This window comes from Embiotoca jacksoni, unplaced genomic scaffold, assembly GCF_022577435.1.
Source record: "Embiotoca jacksoni isolate LCO1_2020_lvr unplaced genomic scaffold, fEmbJac1.0.p SCAF_25, whole genome shotgun sequence".
In the NCBI taxonomy this organism is placed as follows: domain Eukaryota; kingdom Metazoa; phylum Chordata; class Actinopteri; family Embiotocidae; genus Embiotoca; species Embiotoca jacksoni.
In genome coordinates, this window is record NW_027185376.1 from 1,211,815 (window position 1) to 1,229,058 (window position 17,244).

Sequence of the window (17,244 nt, forward strand, 5' to 3'; positions counted from 1 at the left end):
ACAAAGCATGAGCGACATCCCAGTTGACTGATGAATATTATGTCGTGTATTACAATGACAGGGTGATTGTTCACATATCTGATGTGTCACCTAAATCTATTGTAGTGGGTAGTTCATCCCTTTACAGCTCTGTATATGACTCACTGTACTGTAATTTGAACTGGTTTGTCCTCCAACATCAGCAGCTAAAACATACAACAACCTCCACCCACAGTTGACAAACTTTAGGAATCAAAGCTAAGATGTTACACCTTGATCCTTTGAACCTTCATGAAATACATCAGTAAAGCACTACAATTGTTAATTTTTCCGCTTAATCTCACAAAACAAATCTGAGATGTGTTTTGGTTGTGGAAATAGTTAAAAATATGAGGGCCAAAACAAACCACTTTCCTGTCTCTGGTTTGCTGTCATTAACACTTACACACCTTTGCCACCATGCCTTAACAAGGTAACAGGTATCTAAAGACACTGCTGACACATTGTTGTCCCCCTCTGACTGACTGCTAAAGTGATGTGGTGCATTTGCCAGAGTCTCCAGTAGCCCCCACGTGCAGGAGGTAAGACTTCCTTTGTGTTACTTCATGCTGTAAATGGCTTCAGAGGATAGAAGGAAACTCATCAATTATGATTTGCTGCTTGGCATTTAGGATGGAGAGCAGTTGTGTGAGGCTGAACCAGATGCCACCACCTTTGATTTGTGGATCCGAGCCGCAGGGGGACCTGCTGGAGGAAGACCTGGGTCTTGGCACTGCTCCAGCTCACGTCAGGGAGGCCCAAAGCTCCAGGAGTCACCTCTGACCCAATCTTATCAGCCCTCGCCGCCCGGACGCTAAGGCCCTGCCTCCCGCGGTGAATGGGGTCACTGATCGGGGCATCTGAGATCAGCCAACCGGGAGTCAGAGTCACTGTGGCTCCCCAAAGGTCACGCACCCCACCGCCCCATGTGCTGACATGCATGCAAAGACGCACTCACACAGGGAAAAGAAACAATTACAAAGGCCATTGCTCTTTCTGTTTTCTTTTGCTGATGTTTTTCTCAGCTGCGTTTGCTCCCGTTTCAAGAAATTTAACAGCTGCAACAGAAAGTACTTAATTTCTGACACAAGCGACCGGAAGTAGAATTTGACCTATGTGTACGACACCCAAAATAATAATGCAGCAGTTCTGGTAAAAAATGCAGTTAGGTAAGTCATATATCAATTATGAGCAGAGCGGCTTCATGCTACTTGGTTACATAACGCCTTGGGTTTCAAGCTGGAGGGAGAACTACTCATCAACATATACTGCGATTGAAAGGTACAGCGTTTCCCTTAATCAGCTGAAACGGGTTTTTTTTTTGTGCCAACTTTGCTTTGCTCTTCTCCATCCCTTTATTAAGCTTTTATTGCACTGTTTTTGGCTACAATCCTTTTAACTGATTTAAATGTATTCCTCTGAATTGATTACCCCCCCCCCTCATCTCCCTCACCGTCTCACTTATCATTCTGCACCACGACAGAAAATGTCCAAATGCTTAAGTATATTTACAGCATTTGGAGAGAGAGAGACTATTAGCATGGGAGGCTTCCTCTGACTTTCTGAGTGCATCATTATAAATCTCACGGCCTCTTTTCCCTGGAGGCTGTTGTGCACTGCACAAACACAATCTATGAAGGTTCGGCTTTGTGAACATACAGACGGTTTGCCTTGTATTAATATAGCCATTGTCCTTGAAGTGAGGAATTTCCATTCTATGTTATGAATGCATGGGTGCATCGATTGAATGCTTTTCTTATTTCAGTTCTCAGCTTCATCAAGAAACATAATGTGTTCTCCTTTGTTGTTTGATGTTTTGTTTGGAGCAAAAGAGACTTAGCAACAGCCTTATCACATGCAACCTCAGATGGAGATGTTCAACCTTTAGTTTTATCCATAAATGAACAGCTCCTCCCCAAAAATGTATTAACTTAACTTATATTTTGGATTGTGTAGTGTTAGTCATTTTTAAGGCTGACATTTGTGGCTATTACGAGTGCAGTAAATCACCCTGACATTGGTCTGTGATGCTCAACAAATCAAAACATTACCAGTGACATTTTATAATCTCAACAACAATATCTCTTTCCTCACAGTCAATAAATCACTAAACTTATTTTTTAATGTTTTCTTTGTGATTTACTCACTGAAGTACGCCCACCAGCTACAGCAGAATTATCTGTGCAGGAGTAAAAAAAACTGCTCACAACAAGGTTACACAACTTCTCTGTGTAACCTTGTGATTGTTGAGAGACTCGCTGCCTGTCGAGCTCTTTAAATGTGGGGATTTTCGGCACTTTAAGCATCACAAACTCAATGTTGTTTACCGTAGTGAGATTAAATGTGCTAACCTCAGCAAACCATCTTGATTGGCAACACAGAAAACTACTTTTACTGTGTTTTTTATAAAGTGCCTCTTTAACTTCTATATTCTTAATCTTTGTATTCAAGTCATGTAATATCAATGTTTGCCCCATTTTCACACATTACTCTGAGACTTTCTTTAAGGTTGTATTGTCACAAATTTGAAGTTGAAACTATTACGAATACCATTTTTAAGACGTATACTTAAAGATACCCTGTGGAGTTTTTAACAACAAGTAACGCTATTTTGTTTATTTTTGTTTACAAGGACCGAGCATGCAGGTGCATGCAGATGACGTGCCACACATTTCTGCCAATGCTGATTCAAGGGGTGGCGCTCACACCAGTGTGCCAACAAAGACGGAGTAGAAGAAAACTGCCGGGAAGTACACAAGGCAAGTTTCAAACTTTTAGGGAAACGTTTGTATGACGCGCACACTGGATTTCGCTGAGTAGTAGCAAACAGAAACTTTGTTTACCAGAAGACTTCACAGGGTACCTTTAAATTATGTAGCAAAGACCAACAAATGTATGACATCATTCCAGCACAATGGTTCTCAAATGGTGAGTGAAGGCACATTGGTACATATGAGCTAAACTAAGGTGTATTTTGAAGCAGCTTATAAAGACAAATCTTATAACAAGTCCTGGATGTAGTTAAATAAATATTAATAGCATTAAGCTGTTTTTTTTTTTTTAATTATTATTACAGTATTGATTATATCCAATGGCTCATGGTGTTTTGAATTTGTTTTTGTTTTTTTTGATGAATTTTGCCTTTTGCACCAAACTTTGAGAACCACTGCTCTAGTTTTGATCCTGGTTTTAAGATGTACAGCAGTGTGTGTTGTTCAGCAACAGATGCATTCGCTGTCTCGTTAACTGTGAACTTTTACTCAAAGCAATATTCCCAGATCATGTGTTTTTTTATAAGAGCAAGCAATTGTAAACATTTGAAATGGTAGCACAGACTGCTCACACTGACACTGAGAGAGACTTTTCCAGCTCTGGAGTTCTGACATTGTCCACAGTGCATGACATCCTCCTAAAACATCCCTTTTTTATAATCTAGAAATAGCACTGCTGCTGTTCTGATGACACCTCTACCTATGGCACATCAACAAACCAATTTATTGATTGTCTCTGACTTCAACCAGATCTTAAAAATAAACATTAGCAATGAGGTTCTTTTTTTTTTTTTTTTTTTTTTATCAGTTGTTCTTTGTTGTTTTTTTTTCCTTTCATCCACTATTTTCACTTTTACAGACAGTATGGAGACTGAAAAACATATTTTTTTGTAACATTCAAAAATAACCCCAAAACATCCACTTTGAAGTGTCATCATAACAAGATACATGAATTTTACAGTTGTTGTTGTTTTTTTCTTCATAGTTGCAGCTTCACTATTCAAGTCATCGTTCGTAGGCCTTGTATTGTCAAACACATCCAGTTTTCCAGTATAAAAGAAGCGGTCCCTTCAAATACAACTGCAGCTCAACTGAGGGAAACAAGATACATTCCAAATGTGGCCAGTGGAGTTCCTTGAACACTGATTGAAAGTAAAGCTTTAATCCCACAATAAGAAGAAACGGCACTCGATGCAAAAATTAACATTAAATTAAAAGGTCTTTGGTGGTGACGATGTTTTCACAGTTTGGAGTGTGTCAGTAGTGATTTGCTCAAGTCCTTGGCCTCCCCGGCTGTTCTGACTCTTTCGTACCCTAGAACAGACATGGTGTGGTGGCAGTAGTCTTCCACTTGTTTGATCTGTTGAATGCTGAGCACTGTTCTCCATGCACTAGCAGCTTGTGTGGCATTCCTGGAGGAGACAATGAATGGCTTCGAGGAGGAGCTGGAGCCGCTGGTCATGTTCAACGCAAACGACTCGATCTCGTGGTTGGTGGTGAGGTTGGCAAAGCGGTAGATGTTCCTCAGGGTCTTAACGGGGTTTTCGACCAGGTCCTCGTACCGCACGGCCATGTACTTCCCCTTCAGCCAGCTGGGTGGGTTTAAGGCAGTCCTCAAAGTCCTGGAGGTGCGGTCACAGATCACCTCCATGGCTCCGATGGAGTGGTAATCTGAGCCGTCCTTCTTGTTGGCTTTGTGACCAGGATCCACAAAAGGTATCCGGCGAAGTTTAGGGTCCCTGCTGCGGACCACCTGCAAGTTCTCCCTTATCAGGCCGTGTCTGGATTTGATCCTGGAGTTGGCCACTGCCCGCGGGTCTCTCACCAAGTGGATCACCTTCAAATCCAAAGATGGATCCTCCATCAGAGGGGCCAACACATTTACGTCCAAAATGCGTACCCCTTTAATGACTATGGTGTTATATTTGAGGCACTCCTCCTCCAACAGTCTAAGGCTTTGAGGGGGGCACTTTTTACACACCTTATCATCCACCATCCCCACCACCTCTTTCCTGTAGGCTGAGCAGAGGGGATAGGAGCACACCACTTTATTGAGGGTGGCCCCAAATAGTCCTAGGGAGGTAAAATTCTTGCCCCCAGGGCTGTTGTAAAGTTGAAAAACAGACAGATCACAGCGGTACAAGGAGCTGAGCATGTCCCTGGCTGCCCCTTGTAAAGACACCGCATCACCAGGGTACAGTTTCTGCCAGATGTGCCACATTGGCTCGTACAAGAAGAACACTTCAGGATTTTGGTTAAAAAGCTCCCCAAAAAAGGAAGAGCCTGACCTCCAGGTGGTCAGGACATAGATAAGCTGTCTCTTTTTAGCCAGAGAGGGCCTGTAGAGGAAGCGAATATCAGATCTGCTCTGATAAGTGGTGCTCCTCATCTGGTGATTACACTGCTGTGGCTCTTTAGTCCATTTATAATTAGCCAAGTTAAGCATAGTAAGGACCAGCAGTAAGAAATAGGCCATAAATAACACAATCCTCTTCCTGCGAAGCACTTTCATCACGATCCCAGGCTGTGCTATTATCTTGGTATGATTCCTGTAGGTTTTAAGCTTTCTTCCAAAGCCAGCATCCTTCTCCCAAGGCGCTGTCAACTTCAGTGGTTGATGATATTGTTTTCCTCTCATCTGTACCCTCAGAGAGTGGCTTTCACCATTGAACAAAGGTCCTTACATTGACAATGCACCAACAGCTCTGTAGTGTGTGTGTGTGTGTGTGTGTGTGTGTGTGTGTGTGTGTGTGTGTGTGTGTGTGTGTGTATAGGCTGCACTGGGAATTTATACCCAGTTGAATTCCAGCTGATTAGGTAATATATTCACCACCGGCTCGAAAACCAAACACGATAAACCGTTTTCACTGCATTGCGCAATGATCTTCCTGGGAACGGTGGATGCGAGGAACGTTAAAGTTGTCCATAGCGAGCGTTGCAGTGATTCTGTGGGTGGCCCGTGTTCATAACAAAAAGGAAGAAGCCTTCATCATTGTAACAGACGCCCTGTTTGTCCATGTTCAGCGGAAGCATCCCTGCGCAGTTATCATCTGAGGCATCCTTGCAAACGCAGCCCGGTAAGATCCAGGCATCGCAGACGGTAAAGCGGTCACGACTTTCCGCGGCGGGCCGGACTTCGAATCATTCCGCATCTGCCACAATGGAGTAGTGAATTGCCTGTATCCACAGTTACAGCGTTACAACATTTCCTTGTCCTGCTCCTCGGCTCGTCCAACTAATACAAACTGGACCGATTCAATCAGAATACAAGAGGAAAGACCCGCCTTCGGAGGGGTTGTATTGGCACGCGTTGCGGCGTCGCGCGTCAGCGAGCTGCGTCATTGGACCGGAGGCCTGTCTGTCTCCGTGCAACCTCAATAGTGACTCCCACAGATCGCAGAATGGTAGACTGAGGAAAAGGATGCTGTTGTTATGTTTCAGGGAGGTCTACCTCACAATTTACCTTCTTGTATCCATGTATCACCCTTCCGTTTAGGACATACCAAGACACACCAGGGGAAAGTGATGTGCAGGATTCTGTTGGCGCCTTTTATTTCCAAAGATAGAAAGACATATTTTCTCTCATCACCCATTTTCTTTAACATTGCTCTTCCTTTAAGCCCTTCTGTTTTCAGTTGTTATTCAACTATAAGCCCTATCTTTAGTCCCCTATTATGCATGCTGTCTTTATCTTACATGACTGAAGAGAAGAATCAATATTTTAAATTAAATCTATTTGTTTTCCCCACTGCAGCCTCAAGAGGGTAGCCAAGATCTATAAGAAAGAAACGGCTCCATACCCTGACAGAGAAGCCCTCTTATTCATTAAAAGGATACCAGACACACACTGCAGAAAACATTTCTTTACCTGGGGAGCCTCATTCTAGTAAAATATTAAAAGCTAAATAAATAGTAAAGAAGGACTGTAGGACATTGCAGAGCTTTTTTTCATTGGCTGTATTGGAAGCAGCCAGCAACAATGACAGACACTCAATTTGTACAGCTGAAATGTGACGTTTGACAGCTGTTCCCCAGGAACTGGCAAGTCCTGGGAAGCTGTAAGGCCATGTGTTCGAACAGAAGAAACCACATGCTCTGCAGATTGAAAATCATCTTTCCTAAGAGGCTTGCCTGCTGGGGATTACAGCTTCACACACAAAAAACATTGAAGGAAAGGGGTTGGGGTCCTTTGACCACCAGTGCGAAATCATGAGGTCTGTCATATCCATAGTGGGATTTAGTGATTTCATGATATTGTTTGTTGATTTCATTGTGACCTTATTGTACTTTATTGTATCTATCTTACATTAGCAACATTCCTGATAATTATTGTTATGTCTTAGTTGTTTTAACATCTGAGTCAAACTATAGCTATGTGGTGCTTTTGACAAGACCTCGGATATTATATATGTTGGATTATTAGACTATGCAGTGTTAGTTTCTCTTCATACTCTGTAAAGTCTGGCTGGTAGCTGATCTTTCTGTCTCATAGACGCTCATTTTGTACCACTCATCCAGTGTGGATGTTCACAGTGCAGAACCTTTGTGCAGACCGCCCTCTGCTGGAGAATCCAGTCCTCCAAATTATTCACGTCAGAGAGAATTTGTTACATGACCAACACATTAATTCTTTATATATGCAATTTATTTGTTTACATTCATTAGTCAATATTAAGCCCTACAGGATAGCCCATAAAATGCTCAGTTAGTAGTGGCAAGTAATCTAAATAGCACTTTTGCATGCAATATTCAACAGAAATTTATATTGGCTCACCTTGAGCTTACAATTTAGAGCTATATTATCATGTAACCTTTGAGTTTAAGAAAAACTGTAAGCTAAATTAATAATTTGATATCCAACACATTTTAAAAAGAGGTACAATTTTCATTTCTGTCTTCCTCTCCTGTCTTCCTTAGTTTCATATAAATGTTGATCATCTGCCTCCGTGTAGGTTCTGCATCAAATATCAGTCTGTATACTGCACCTGCGTTGTACTGGTGTTTCGTATCTTTGTTTGGTCCAGTTTAATTACCGAGAGACACTGGTATTTGTCAGATAATAGAACGCAGCTACAGAAAAATGTTTTCCCCATCTTGCAAATATAATTAAAATTGAGCAGATGGGGAGAAACTTATTTTTAAAATGATCATAACATATGACCTCCTCAATGAATGTTGATTACTGGTGGCCAAATATGACTTCACTTACATTTTTTAATGATAACTCGTATAAATAAGAGAACAGTGCTTTACCACGGAGAGCACAGAGTCAGAAATTACTTCAAATGATATTGCACAGAATATTTCTATGAATCATTTTTTTACATTTACAAAATTCTTACTCCCTTTCAGGACATGTACTTTATGTAATACTGTATAGTAGCCTTTCTAAGGTGTTGTAGCAACTACCCATCAAATAATTGTAAAGATTTAATCACATTTTTCAGGAGTGCTGCATGTTCTTTTAGACATTTTACATTGCTCTTTTACAGAGAATTATTATTAATCTCAGTTGACGTAGTTTTCCTTTGTCAATTTTGATTACATTGCGTTATTGCCTGCCGCTACTGAATGACCTAAATGAACAAGTGTAGGATTTAAATTCCTGTGTAGTACTAAAATTAGATTTTTAGTTCATATTAACATTTTATTCACGTTCTATTTCATCCATTAGACCAAATATTCTTTGCTGGAAGGATATGTTTTGCTCCAGTGTTATATATGCAGTTTCTCTGTTCCTCTGTCATTATTCATACATTTTTAGTGGTTTGTGTGGTACAAACTGACTGTGGGGGACTCGTGCATTTGTATCAGTGCCAGAGCCAGGAAGACAGCTGTGTATCTGCCATGTGTTCCCTCACAGTGTGCCATGTACTGACTATAACCAGACATCTTCTCTCTCCAATATGCAGTAAACCTCACTCATGCATGTCCCAACATATCAGTTACATGGACATGTTCACATTACTGCAAGCCATGTCGGCTAATACGGACACATAATCCTGCGCAGACCAGAAGTCATAGCTTTAATTTTGTTTTCCTTTGTCACATTGCATGATCATATGCATGTATCTTGAGCTGTGGGCTAAAACACGTGCATGTAATTTAATGGAGCTAACAGGCAGATATCCAGCCGGTCTGTGCATGTGTAGTGCCAAACGTAGATATAATCTACATGTCTTGCAGCTTTGTATAAAATTGTATTTCTGCTGCATTAGTAATGTTCCGTCTGAACAGTATCTCAGCATACAAAGCTGCACTGTTATGTAATCATGGAGCACCGAGGCTTTGCGCCTGCGACATGAGCGAGCAGGTGGAGGGGGAAACATGCGCAGTAGGAGCTTCGTCAGCAGCATCAGGACCAAAACGATCCCCAGGAACCTGCGATGAGAGTGCGAAGATAGTGCATGTAAACACATCGAGGAAAATGACCGACCGCGTCGTTATCTAGGACTGCTGACATCTAATGACCCCAAGTTTGAAGTCACTCAGTGCGGAAGGAAGGTGAATTTGGCCGCAAAGAGCGCGCAAACAAACGCGGCAGAGATGCGACGGTAAAGGCAACGCTTAACGACATCGATTCAGTCTCATGACGAAGCTGTAAAACCGTCTGCTGCGCTGCAACGGACAACAAAAGGATCCCTCTAATGTCATCGCACGTGACGGGCTTTCCTGTGTAATGGTCGCCGGTTTCTAGTGGGATGCACATCAGTGTCTGTCCGTACTCGCTCTCCGTCGTAATGGCAGCTCTGTACCAGGGCACGGACGCTTCCTCTCCGGACAAATTTCTGGCCTTGAAAGACGTGAGAGAAGTGAAAGAGGAAACGACACTGGATGAGAAGCTCTTCTTGCTGGCATGCGAGAAAGGTTGGCTGTTATTTGTCTCGTTTCACCTAAAGTGATTCTTTTCATTGTTTTGCTTTTAATATGGTGTTTGTGATCACAGAAAAGCTCGTATTATTGGCTTGCCATATTGATTCGCATTCCTCAAGCTTTATATCTGATCCAGGAGGCCTACATGTACTGTAAATGAAATGCACAATGACTAAATAGCTTGATAGATTTTCACCACCATCATTGCAGCAAGCAAACTGTACAGTCATACCACATTTTTTTTTCCTGTGAGTACCTCTCACTGCTGCCTACATGTTGGCTACTGTAGAAATGTGCCCGTGGCGGTTTAGATATACTTTAACGTCTGCTTCTGTGAAAGTTTCTCTCCCTGCTCTGCTGGTTTTTCAGTGCTTCAGCAAGGAAAGTTAATGCAAACAAACTGGAGATAAGCAGACAGTATAAGTGTAAAATCATCAACAGTCATGGGTATTCTCAACCTGTCGGATTAGGGAGGGGGTGTTTCATTGAGAAGTTGGGAACATTGTACAGGCACAGGTTGTTTTAGGTGTACAAGTCGGTAACTGCCACTATGACCATATAAAGTCTCTCTAAACTTGGCTCAGCTTCAGTCGGTGTCCTTTGAGGGTGATGTTATTGTTATAGAGATTAAGAGGGGCTGCTGGAGCTGCGCCTGCTCTGTAAGAGTGTGTTGGCACCATTCAACACAAAATACTTCACTTCTTTTGTAGTTGTGACTTTCTGCTAAAGTGGATTCCATTCACGATGTGTTGTTTTGTCTTTCAGGTGACTACTACATGGTGAAGAAACTGCTCGAGGAGAACAGGCACGGCGAGCTCAACGTCAACTGCGTAGACGTGCTGGGCCGAGACGCCGTGACCATCGCCATCGAGAACGAGAATCTCGACATCCTGCAGCTTCTCCTGGAACATGGCTGCCAGGTAACCGACACACGCAATACTCTGGGCAAAAAGCTATGCACAAGACATCCTGTTTGTATTCTATCGTTGCTGTGTTTTGTATTAAAACACAATATCTACAATGTCCCCTAAAATGATGCACTTGTTTCTGTGCAGGCGACAGATGCCTTGTTGGTGGCCATAGACTCAGAGGTGGTAGGAGCTGTGGACATCCTCCTCAACCACAGACCCAGGCGATCCTCCAAGCCCTCTATTGCTGTAAGTGTCATCACTGCTTATAAATCATCTTTCAAATAAAAACACCGTACATAATTTGTCTTTTTTAAAAAAAAAAAAATTCTGCTCAGTATTTTAGATTTTTAACTGGATATTTCCATCTTTTTCAGAAATTGATGCAGAGGATCCAGAATCCGGAGTACTCCACCACCATGGACGTGGCTCCGGTCATCCTGGCGGCCCACAGGAACAACTACGAGATCCTGACTATGCTGCTGAAACAGGACATCTCTCTTCCCCGGCCTCATGCCGTAGGCTGCGAGTGCACGCTCTGCAATGCTAAAAACAAGAAGGACAGCTTACGACACTCCAGGTAAAGGCCACCTCAGTGATGTTGGATCAAAACAATCTATAAATGACATTGGCTTTGAGCAAACGGCTGCGTTAAGCTCTCAGTGATTAAAACCAGAAACTTAATTCCTGCAACTTGTCATGGTTAACATCCCTTTTATCCACCGGATGATGTTTTGATTGTTTTGGTCCTTGCTTTTGGTATGTCGGAGCTTAAAAACAACTATGAATCAGTTTGTCTGACAAGCGAAGTGTCCAGGAAAGCATCTTGTAAAACATTGTCCTCTTGTTTCGATGATAGCATCAGCTTGAAAATGTCATCTTTAACGGCTGGAAAGAAATGATTTAAGATTGTATGCGCAGACTTTTACGGAATACTTTTAGACATTTTTTTTTTTTTTTTTTTTACAGTACCATGAATGCTTATAGTTTCCTTTTGTCCAACCAAGGATACATTATTCTCTTTATTATTGCCAAAATCTGCTCGTCTAGCTATAGAGAGCCAGTGTTAGTATTTTAGTTTTTCATGTAAACTGTAAACAGCAGCGTTTCCTTGAGGAAGCAGTGATTCTTGTTTTTTTGGGCATGCAGATGATTTGGCTCCTCTGCCGGGCCTTTTTTATTCTCTCTGCAGGGCAGTGTAGCCTCCCACACGGTACACAAAATGAATCAGTCTGCAGTTTGGCTGGCAAACAACATAGAGGTCAAAGCATGTCCAAATGAAACAGCGAGAGGACTCAATGTTTCTTAATTTTCTCATATGTACACTTCTATCTGCCCCCCCTCCCCCCACAAAAAAACAAAAACACTTTTACCTCCTCATCTCGTGGGTCAGGTTTCGCCTCGACATCTACCGCTGCCTAGCCAGCCCCTCTCTCATCATGCTGACTGAAGAAGATCCCATACTTCGAGCCTTTGAGCTGAGTGCAGACCTGAGGGAGCTCAGCATCGTCGAAGTGGAATTCAGGTACAGTCACCTGCTGCACAACCATGTCAGAAAGTTCAATCTAATGTCTTAAAGACTCAGACATATTGACTATCAGTGACACGATCACGTCACATATATATGTACTGTACATGCACACATTGTTACCATAAACCCTCTCTACATACCAGATAAGTTATATCGATCTCTAATGCATGCTGATTGCATCTAATGTCTTTACTCCAGGAATGACTATGAGGATCTGGCTAAGCAGTGCAAGATGTTTGCCAAGGACCTGCTGGCTCAGGCTCGAAATTCTCGAGAGCTGGAAGTGATTCTCAACCACACGTCCAGCGAGGATCACATCAACAAGAGAGGCTTAATGGAGGAGCGCATGAACCTCAGCCGACTTAAACTTGCCATCAAGTACAACCAAAAAGAGGTGTGTTAGTCCATATTCTGCAACTGTTACTTCTCTTTTTTAAGCAGTATCAATGGCAAGTCACTACACGTGGGTTGAAGAAATCATGTCGGATTTAATTCAATAAATACCCACTGACTCATGGAGGGAAAATACAGATTTTTCCTGTATCAATCTCATTTATTATACTTCATGTCAAACTCAAGAGCTGCCCCAGCTCACCACGCGCTTGTCTTTGGGGATATTAGTATGGCAGCCTGAAGTACTTCCTTTAGGCAACGACATCGAAGCTTGAAGTTTGAAGCCGTGGGATAATTTACAGCTGCGATGGCTGTGTGTGAAATGTTTGACTCATCAATCATGCAGCGAGTAGCTCACTGTTTCCTGCCAGAGAAATAACACTGACTGGTTTTCTCTGAATGGTGCACATCAGAGAACTACCGACGTTTAACCGAGTCTCATGTGCTCTGTGACCAACAGAATTTGTTTCTGGTTGGATTTTTATTGCAAAGAGAGCACTGATACGTAACTTCCCTTCTATTCTAAACAATAAATACTTGTATAATATATCGTAAATTTTGATTATAGTGAAGCTGTTTAAATCAGCAATTATAGTCAACCTACTGTATATAACACACTGAATGTGGGGCAGCTGTGGCCTGGAGGTTGAGAAGCAGGAGTTGGGACTGAGGGGTCGCCAATTTGGTGCAATAGACCAGCGAGGAAAAGCATCCATGGCTAAAGTGCCCTTGAGCAAAACCCAGAAATCCCTACTGCTCCCCAGCATTACAGCTGCCCACTGCTCTGTGTGTGTGTGTGCGTGTGTGCGTGTGTGCGTGTGTGTGTGTGTGTGTGTGTGTGTGTGTGTGTGTGTGTGTGTGTGTGTGTGTGTGTGTGTGTGTGTTCAATGCTCACAGATGGGTTTAATACAGAGGCCTGCATGTGAAACATATTAGCACAGTAAAAGCCTCTTTTAAGTTGAAACCCTTAATAATGCCATCATATTCCACAGCAGCAAGACCTCTAATTTTGCATATGTTATTTACACAGCATTTTCTATAACTTTGTACACGAGCACCTTAAGTTGTACAGTTGTATCATGCACACTTACCGAAACAAAAGATGGCATAAACTTTAAGATGTGGCTCTGTTGCTGAGAATTAGAAGAGAAGATTGATGCCACTTTAATGATTGTGTGAAGCTGCAGCCTGGTAGCATAGCTTAAAGTAAAGATTGGAAATGGGGAAGCAACATTTGAGTTGGAGCTACCTAAAGCTCAATATCTAGCCATTTGCTTCTGTTTCCCCGTCTGCGTGTAAAGCTCAGTTAACTGTCTGGCCTTCGTGTTTCGCCTGATGTCTCTTACAGTTTGTGGCTCAGTCCAACTGTCAGCAGTTCCTGAACACCGTGTGGTTCGGGGAGACGGCCAGCTACCGGCGCAAACACACCTGCCTAAAGATGGCCACGGTGCTGAGCGTGGCAATGCTTTGGCCGCTGCTCTCCGTCTGCTACCTTCTGGTGCCGCGCTCCCGAGTCGGCCAGATAATCCACACGCCTTTTGTCAAGTTCATCATCCACAGCGCCTCCTACTTCACCTTCCTGCTGCTGCTCAACCTGTACTCTCTGGTCTACAACGAGGGCAAGAAAAACACAATGGGCCCCGCGCTCGAGATGATCGATTACCTGCTCATCCTCTGGATCATAGGTCAGCTTTTTACCCAGTAAATAACACATTAATAAGTATGATGTGCACACAGGAGTGTCATGTACTGTGCACATGGTATATATTTCAGTGCTAAGAGGTCAGATTTCTGTCGTTAAATAATGATCTATCTCCCAATGCACGCAGCAAAGCTAAAATTATAAGAAGAATTCAATCCTACAAACCAAAAGTTAATACAGTAAGATTCTATGGAGGAGTGAAAATGACAGATTCCGGTTATGGTCTGGCTAAAGTCCAGTATCTTGTATCCATAATCGTATCAGGCATTACATGAAAAACGGCTGCTTCTATACTAAACGACAGAAAGCCTGGCTTGACTGGATTAAATCTGTCAGTTCTGCTTCTAATTGAGCTCCACATAAAGGAACCGCAGCTTCCTCTTTCTCCCCTGTGACCCATCTGAGTGCTGCTATCGCTGAACTCAACAAGCATCCATGCAAATGCATATTCTCCCAAACATGCATGACAGCTATCATTTCAGACGAGGCCGGATAGTGAGTCAGAAATTGACTTAGTCTCCCTGGAGAAGGGCCCTATCTACCTTCCTCTTCTGCCATGAAACCATTACCATGAACATTCTGTCTCTTTAATGGCCCTGCTTTCTCAGCTGGGATGTTTGTCTCATGGTTGCAACATCCTACCCCTCACTACCAGAGGCAAAGAATCACAATCTTTACTCTCTCTTTCATTGCCAGGTGGAAGAATCACTCCGATAAAGCAATTGACTTCTATTATTAAATCTTATTAAGATAACTAAAGAGTAATTTTCAGTTTATTCTGTATATTGCAGGAGTGACATCAGTAGTTGAGTCATTAGAGAAAAGTGTAATTGGTTTTTCTAGCCCACTAGAGGGGGAACGATTCTTTAAGTAGAGCAAAAGAGTGACATCAAAGGTAAATTTGAACAACTTTGAGATGTGATGCAGCGGTGCAGATTTTGTGCTCCAGGGGCCCTGCAGTATAAAAACATCATCCAGGACGAGTTTAATACGAAGAATGAGATTGACATCCTCGTGCTTGCTGTTATGAGGATGTGAACGGGAGCTATTACAGTTCCTACATGTGCTGGATGTCTACAGACTTCAGGCTTTTCATTCCTTTTGCTTTCCATTGTTCTCTCTTTCTCCCATGTTACCCTTCTCCTCCTCCTCCTCATTTCTTCTTTGTCCTGTTCCCTCCATTCTGCTATTCTCCTGAGCCACATGCCTCACATTAAGGAGAAAATCAGATGCTGTGCGTGTGCGTGTGCGTGTGTGTGTGTGTGTGTGTGTGTGTGTGTGTGCGTGCGTGCGTGCGTGCGTGCGTGCGCTAGGCTACATGCATGTGTCATCAAGTGTCTTGATGTGTCTCCCTGTCTACGAGTGTGTGTGCGCTTTGATTTCTGTATTAGATCTCAAAAATTAATGAATGTAAGTGACTCAGAGGCAGAAACAATTCGTGTGTAAAAGAGACACCCAATGGTATTTTTGTGCCAAAGCCTGTCACTCCTCTGCTTCTTTTCTGTTGCAATCATGGGACTGATCAATCAGGTTAAGGCTCCTGTAGTAATTTCTGAACCAAGGGGTAGAGAAAGTGTCAATACAGCTTGATTTGCAGCTTAAGGTCAAAGCTCTCAGTCCTGATTTTATTTGGCCTTTTGTCCATTTAGAAGTGACGGAATTCCATTTGGACACAAACACCCTTCTTTATTACATTTCACACACCTCTCTGAATCCCACAGATGACACATTTTCAGCACATTAATTTCCAGTTTCTATGTCTCATACATTCCTGTTTCCCCTGGGCTCGCTGCGTGAGATGACTTACGGCTGGATCTCTGGAAGGGATTTAAAAATATTGGGGATGACAGCCCTTTTCCACTGATGTGTGTGTGTGTATGTGGGCATACGTGGTGATGGTGAATTCCTGCTCTCCTACAGGAATGGTGTGGTCGGACGTGAAGCGTCTGTGGTACGAGGGGCTGGAAGACTTCCTGGATGAGTTGAGGAACCAGCTGAGTTTTGTGATGAATTCCCTCTACCTTGCCACCTTTGCCCTCAAGATAGTCGCTCATAGCAAGGTACACACTCACATTACACACACACACACCTTTGATTTGGAGGATACATAACTGCATTTATTATTTTCTTTTCTTCTCTTGGCTCAAAACTTTGAAAGATTACTAAACACTGGATTCAGAAAGTTAATTCATTTTGGTACATATAAAGGGTTCTGGGAATAACATCATTGTTTTCAGTTGTTGTGATTTATTATACCTCAGCTCAAGTTGAAGCTGTGCAAAACTGTTAGGAATTATTTAAGGTCACCAATGCATCAGTAAGAACGATAAAGGTGTAATTTGCCCCACCTAAGGAACAACAGTTCAGCACAGACTTCACTCAGCCAAACAATCTTGAGAAATAGTTTTAATCAAGCAACGAAAGTTTCTAACATTTCTGTGTGGAGGATGCATGTATCGGACTATTGAATACCCATTAACATTCTATAACCGTCCTTTACGTTGCTGAAAAAAACATTTGAACATTGAAAAAATGTAAACGTTTTCTATTTTATTTATGGAATACTATGACATTTTAAGAAATAGACCTATTTGCTCAACATTAATCACGTCTGCCGCGTTAAATATGGAGATACAGTATAGCCTACCACTTTTTCAATTTCCCAATCACACCTTAAAAGGTGTGAAATGGCAGTAACTTCCAGAAATGTAGTGTCGAAATAATATCGTTTGTCACTCCTCTGTAGTCTGACAGCAGAAATACAGCACATTTTCTTGCTGCCATGTTCCTTGCTAGAAAGTAGCGTGTTCCCATATGTAAACTTTCCAAATTTCCAGCTGCCTGAATGCACGATGGATCACTGGAAACATCTGTTGTAACACATTACAATGGAGCATTCAGTAGACCCCCTCAGCTAAACAGGTGTGTTCAGCCAATCAAGAGCAGACCTGATTTAGCGAGTCATATTTAGCAAGAGCAGGAATACATGGAAATATGGCGCGTCTTGGGTCCCGAGGAACACACAGTACCTTCTATGTGATTCAAAAG

General features: G+C 42.4%; 2 protein-coding genes across 3 annotated transcripts in view; one reads left to right on the top strand and one right to left on the bottom strand.

Annotated features, from left to right (window-relative positions):
- trpc1 (transient receptor potential cation channel, subfamily C, member 1) overlaps window positions 1–17,244 on the top strand; it is a 64,273-nt gene that overhangs the window by 39,533 nt on the left and 7,496 nt on the right. The window contains exons 4-12 of one of the 2 annotated variants that reach the window (XM_069159468.1): window positions 459–560; window positions 651–2,777; window positions 10,428–10,582; window positions 10,718–10,819; window positions 10,948–11,150; window positions 11,964–12,095; window positions 12,300–12,495; window positions 13,843–14,179; window positions 16,117–16,256. In XM_069159468.1, coding sequence (XP_069015569.1) covers window positions 2,669–2,777; window positions 10,428–10,582; window positions 10,718–10,819; window positions 10,948–11,150; window positions 11,964–12,095; window positions 12,300–12,495; window positions 13,843–14,179; window positions 16,117–16,256 — 1,374 coding nt within the window. In that variant the 5' untranslated portion in view covers window positions 459–560; window positions 651–2,668. Of the gene's footprint in view, window positions 1–458; window positions 561–650; window positions 2,778–9,111; window positions 9,657–10,427; window positions 10,583–10,717; window positions 10,820–10,947; window positions 11,151–11,963; window positions 12,096–12,299; window positions 12,496–13,842; window positions 14,180–16,116; window positions 16,257–17,244 lie in introns of those variants that run through there. The other variant, XM_069159467.1, reaches the window with a different exon arrangement.
- Window positions 3,495–6,050, bottom strand: chst2b (carbohydrate (N-acetylglucosamine-6-O) sulfotransferase 2b). The gene has a single exon (XM_069159469.1). It carries the CDS (start codon window positions 5,425–5,427, stop codon window positions 4,030–4,032), a length of 1,398 nt encoding a protein of 465 aa, XP_069015570.1. The 5' UTR covers window positions 5,428–6,050; the 3' UTR covers window positions 3,495–4,029.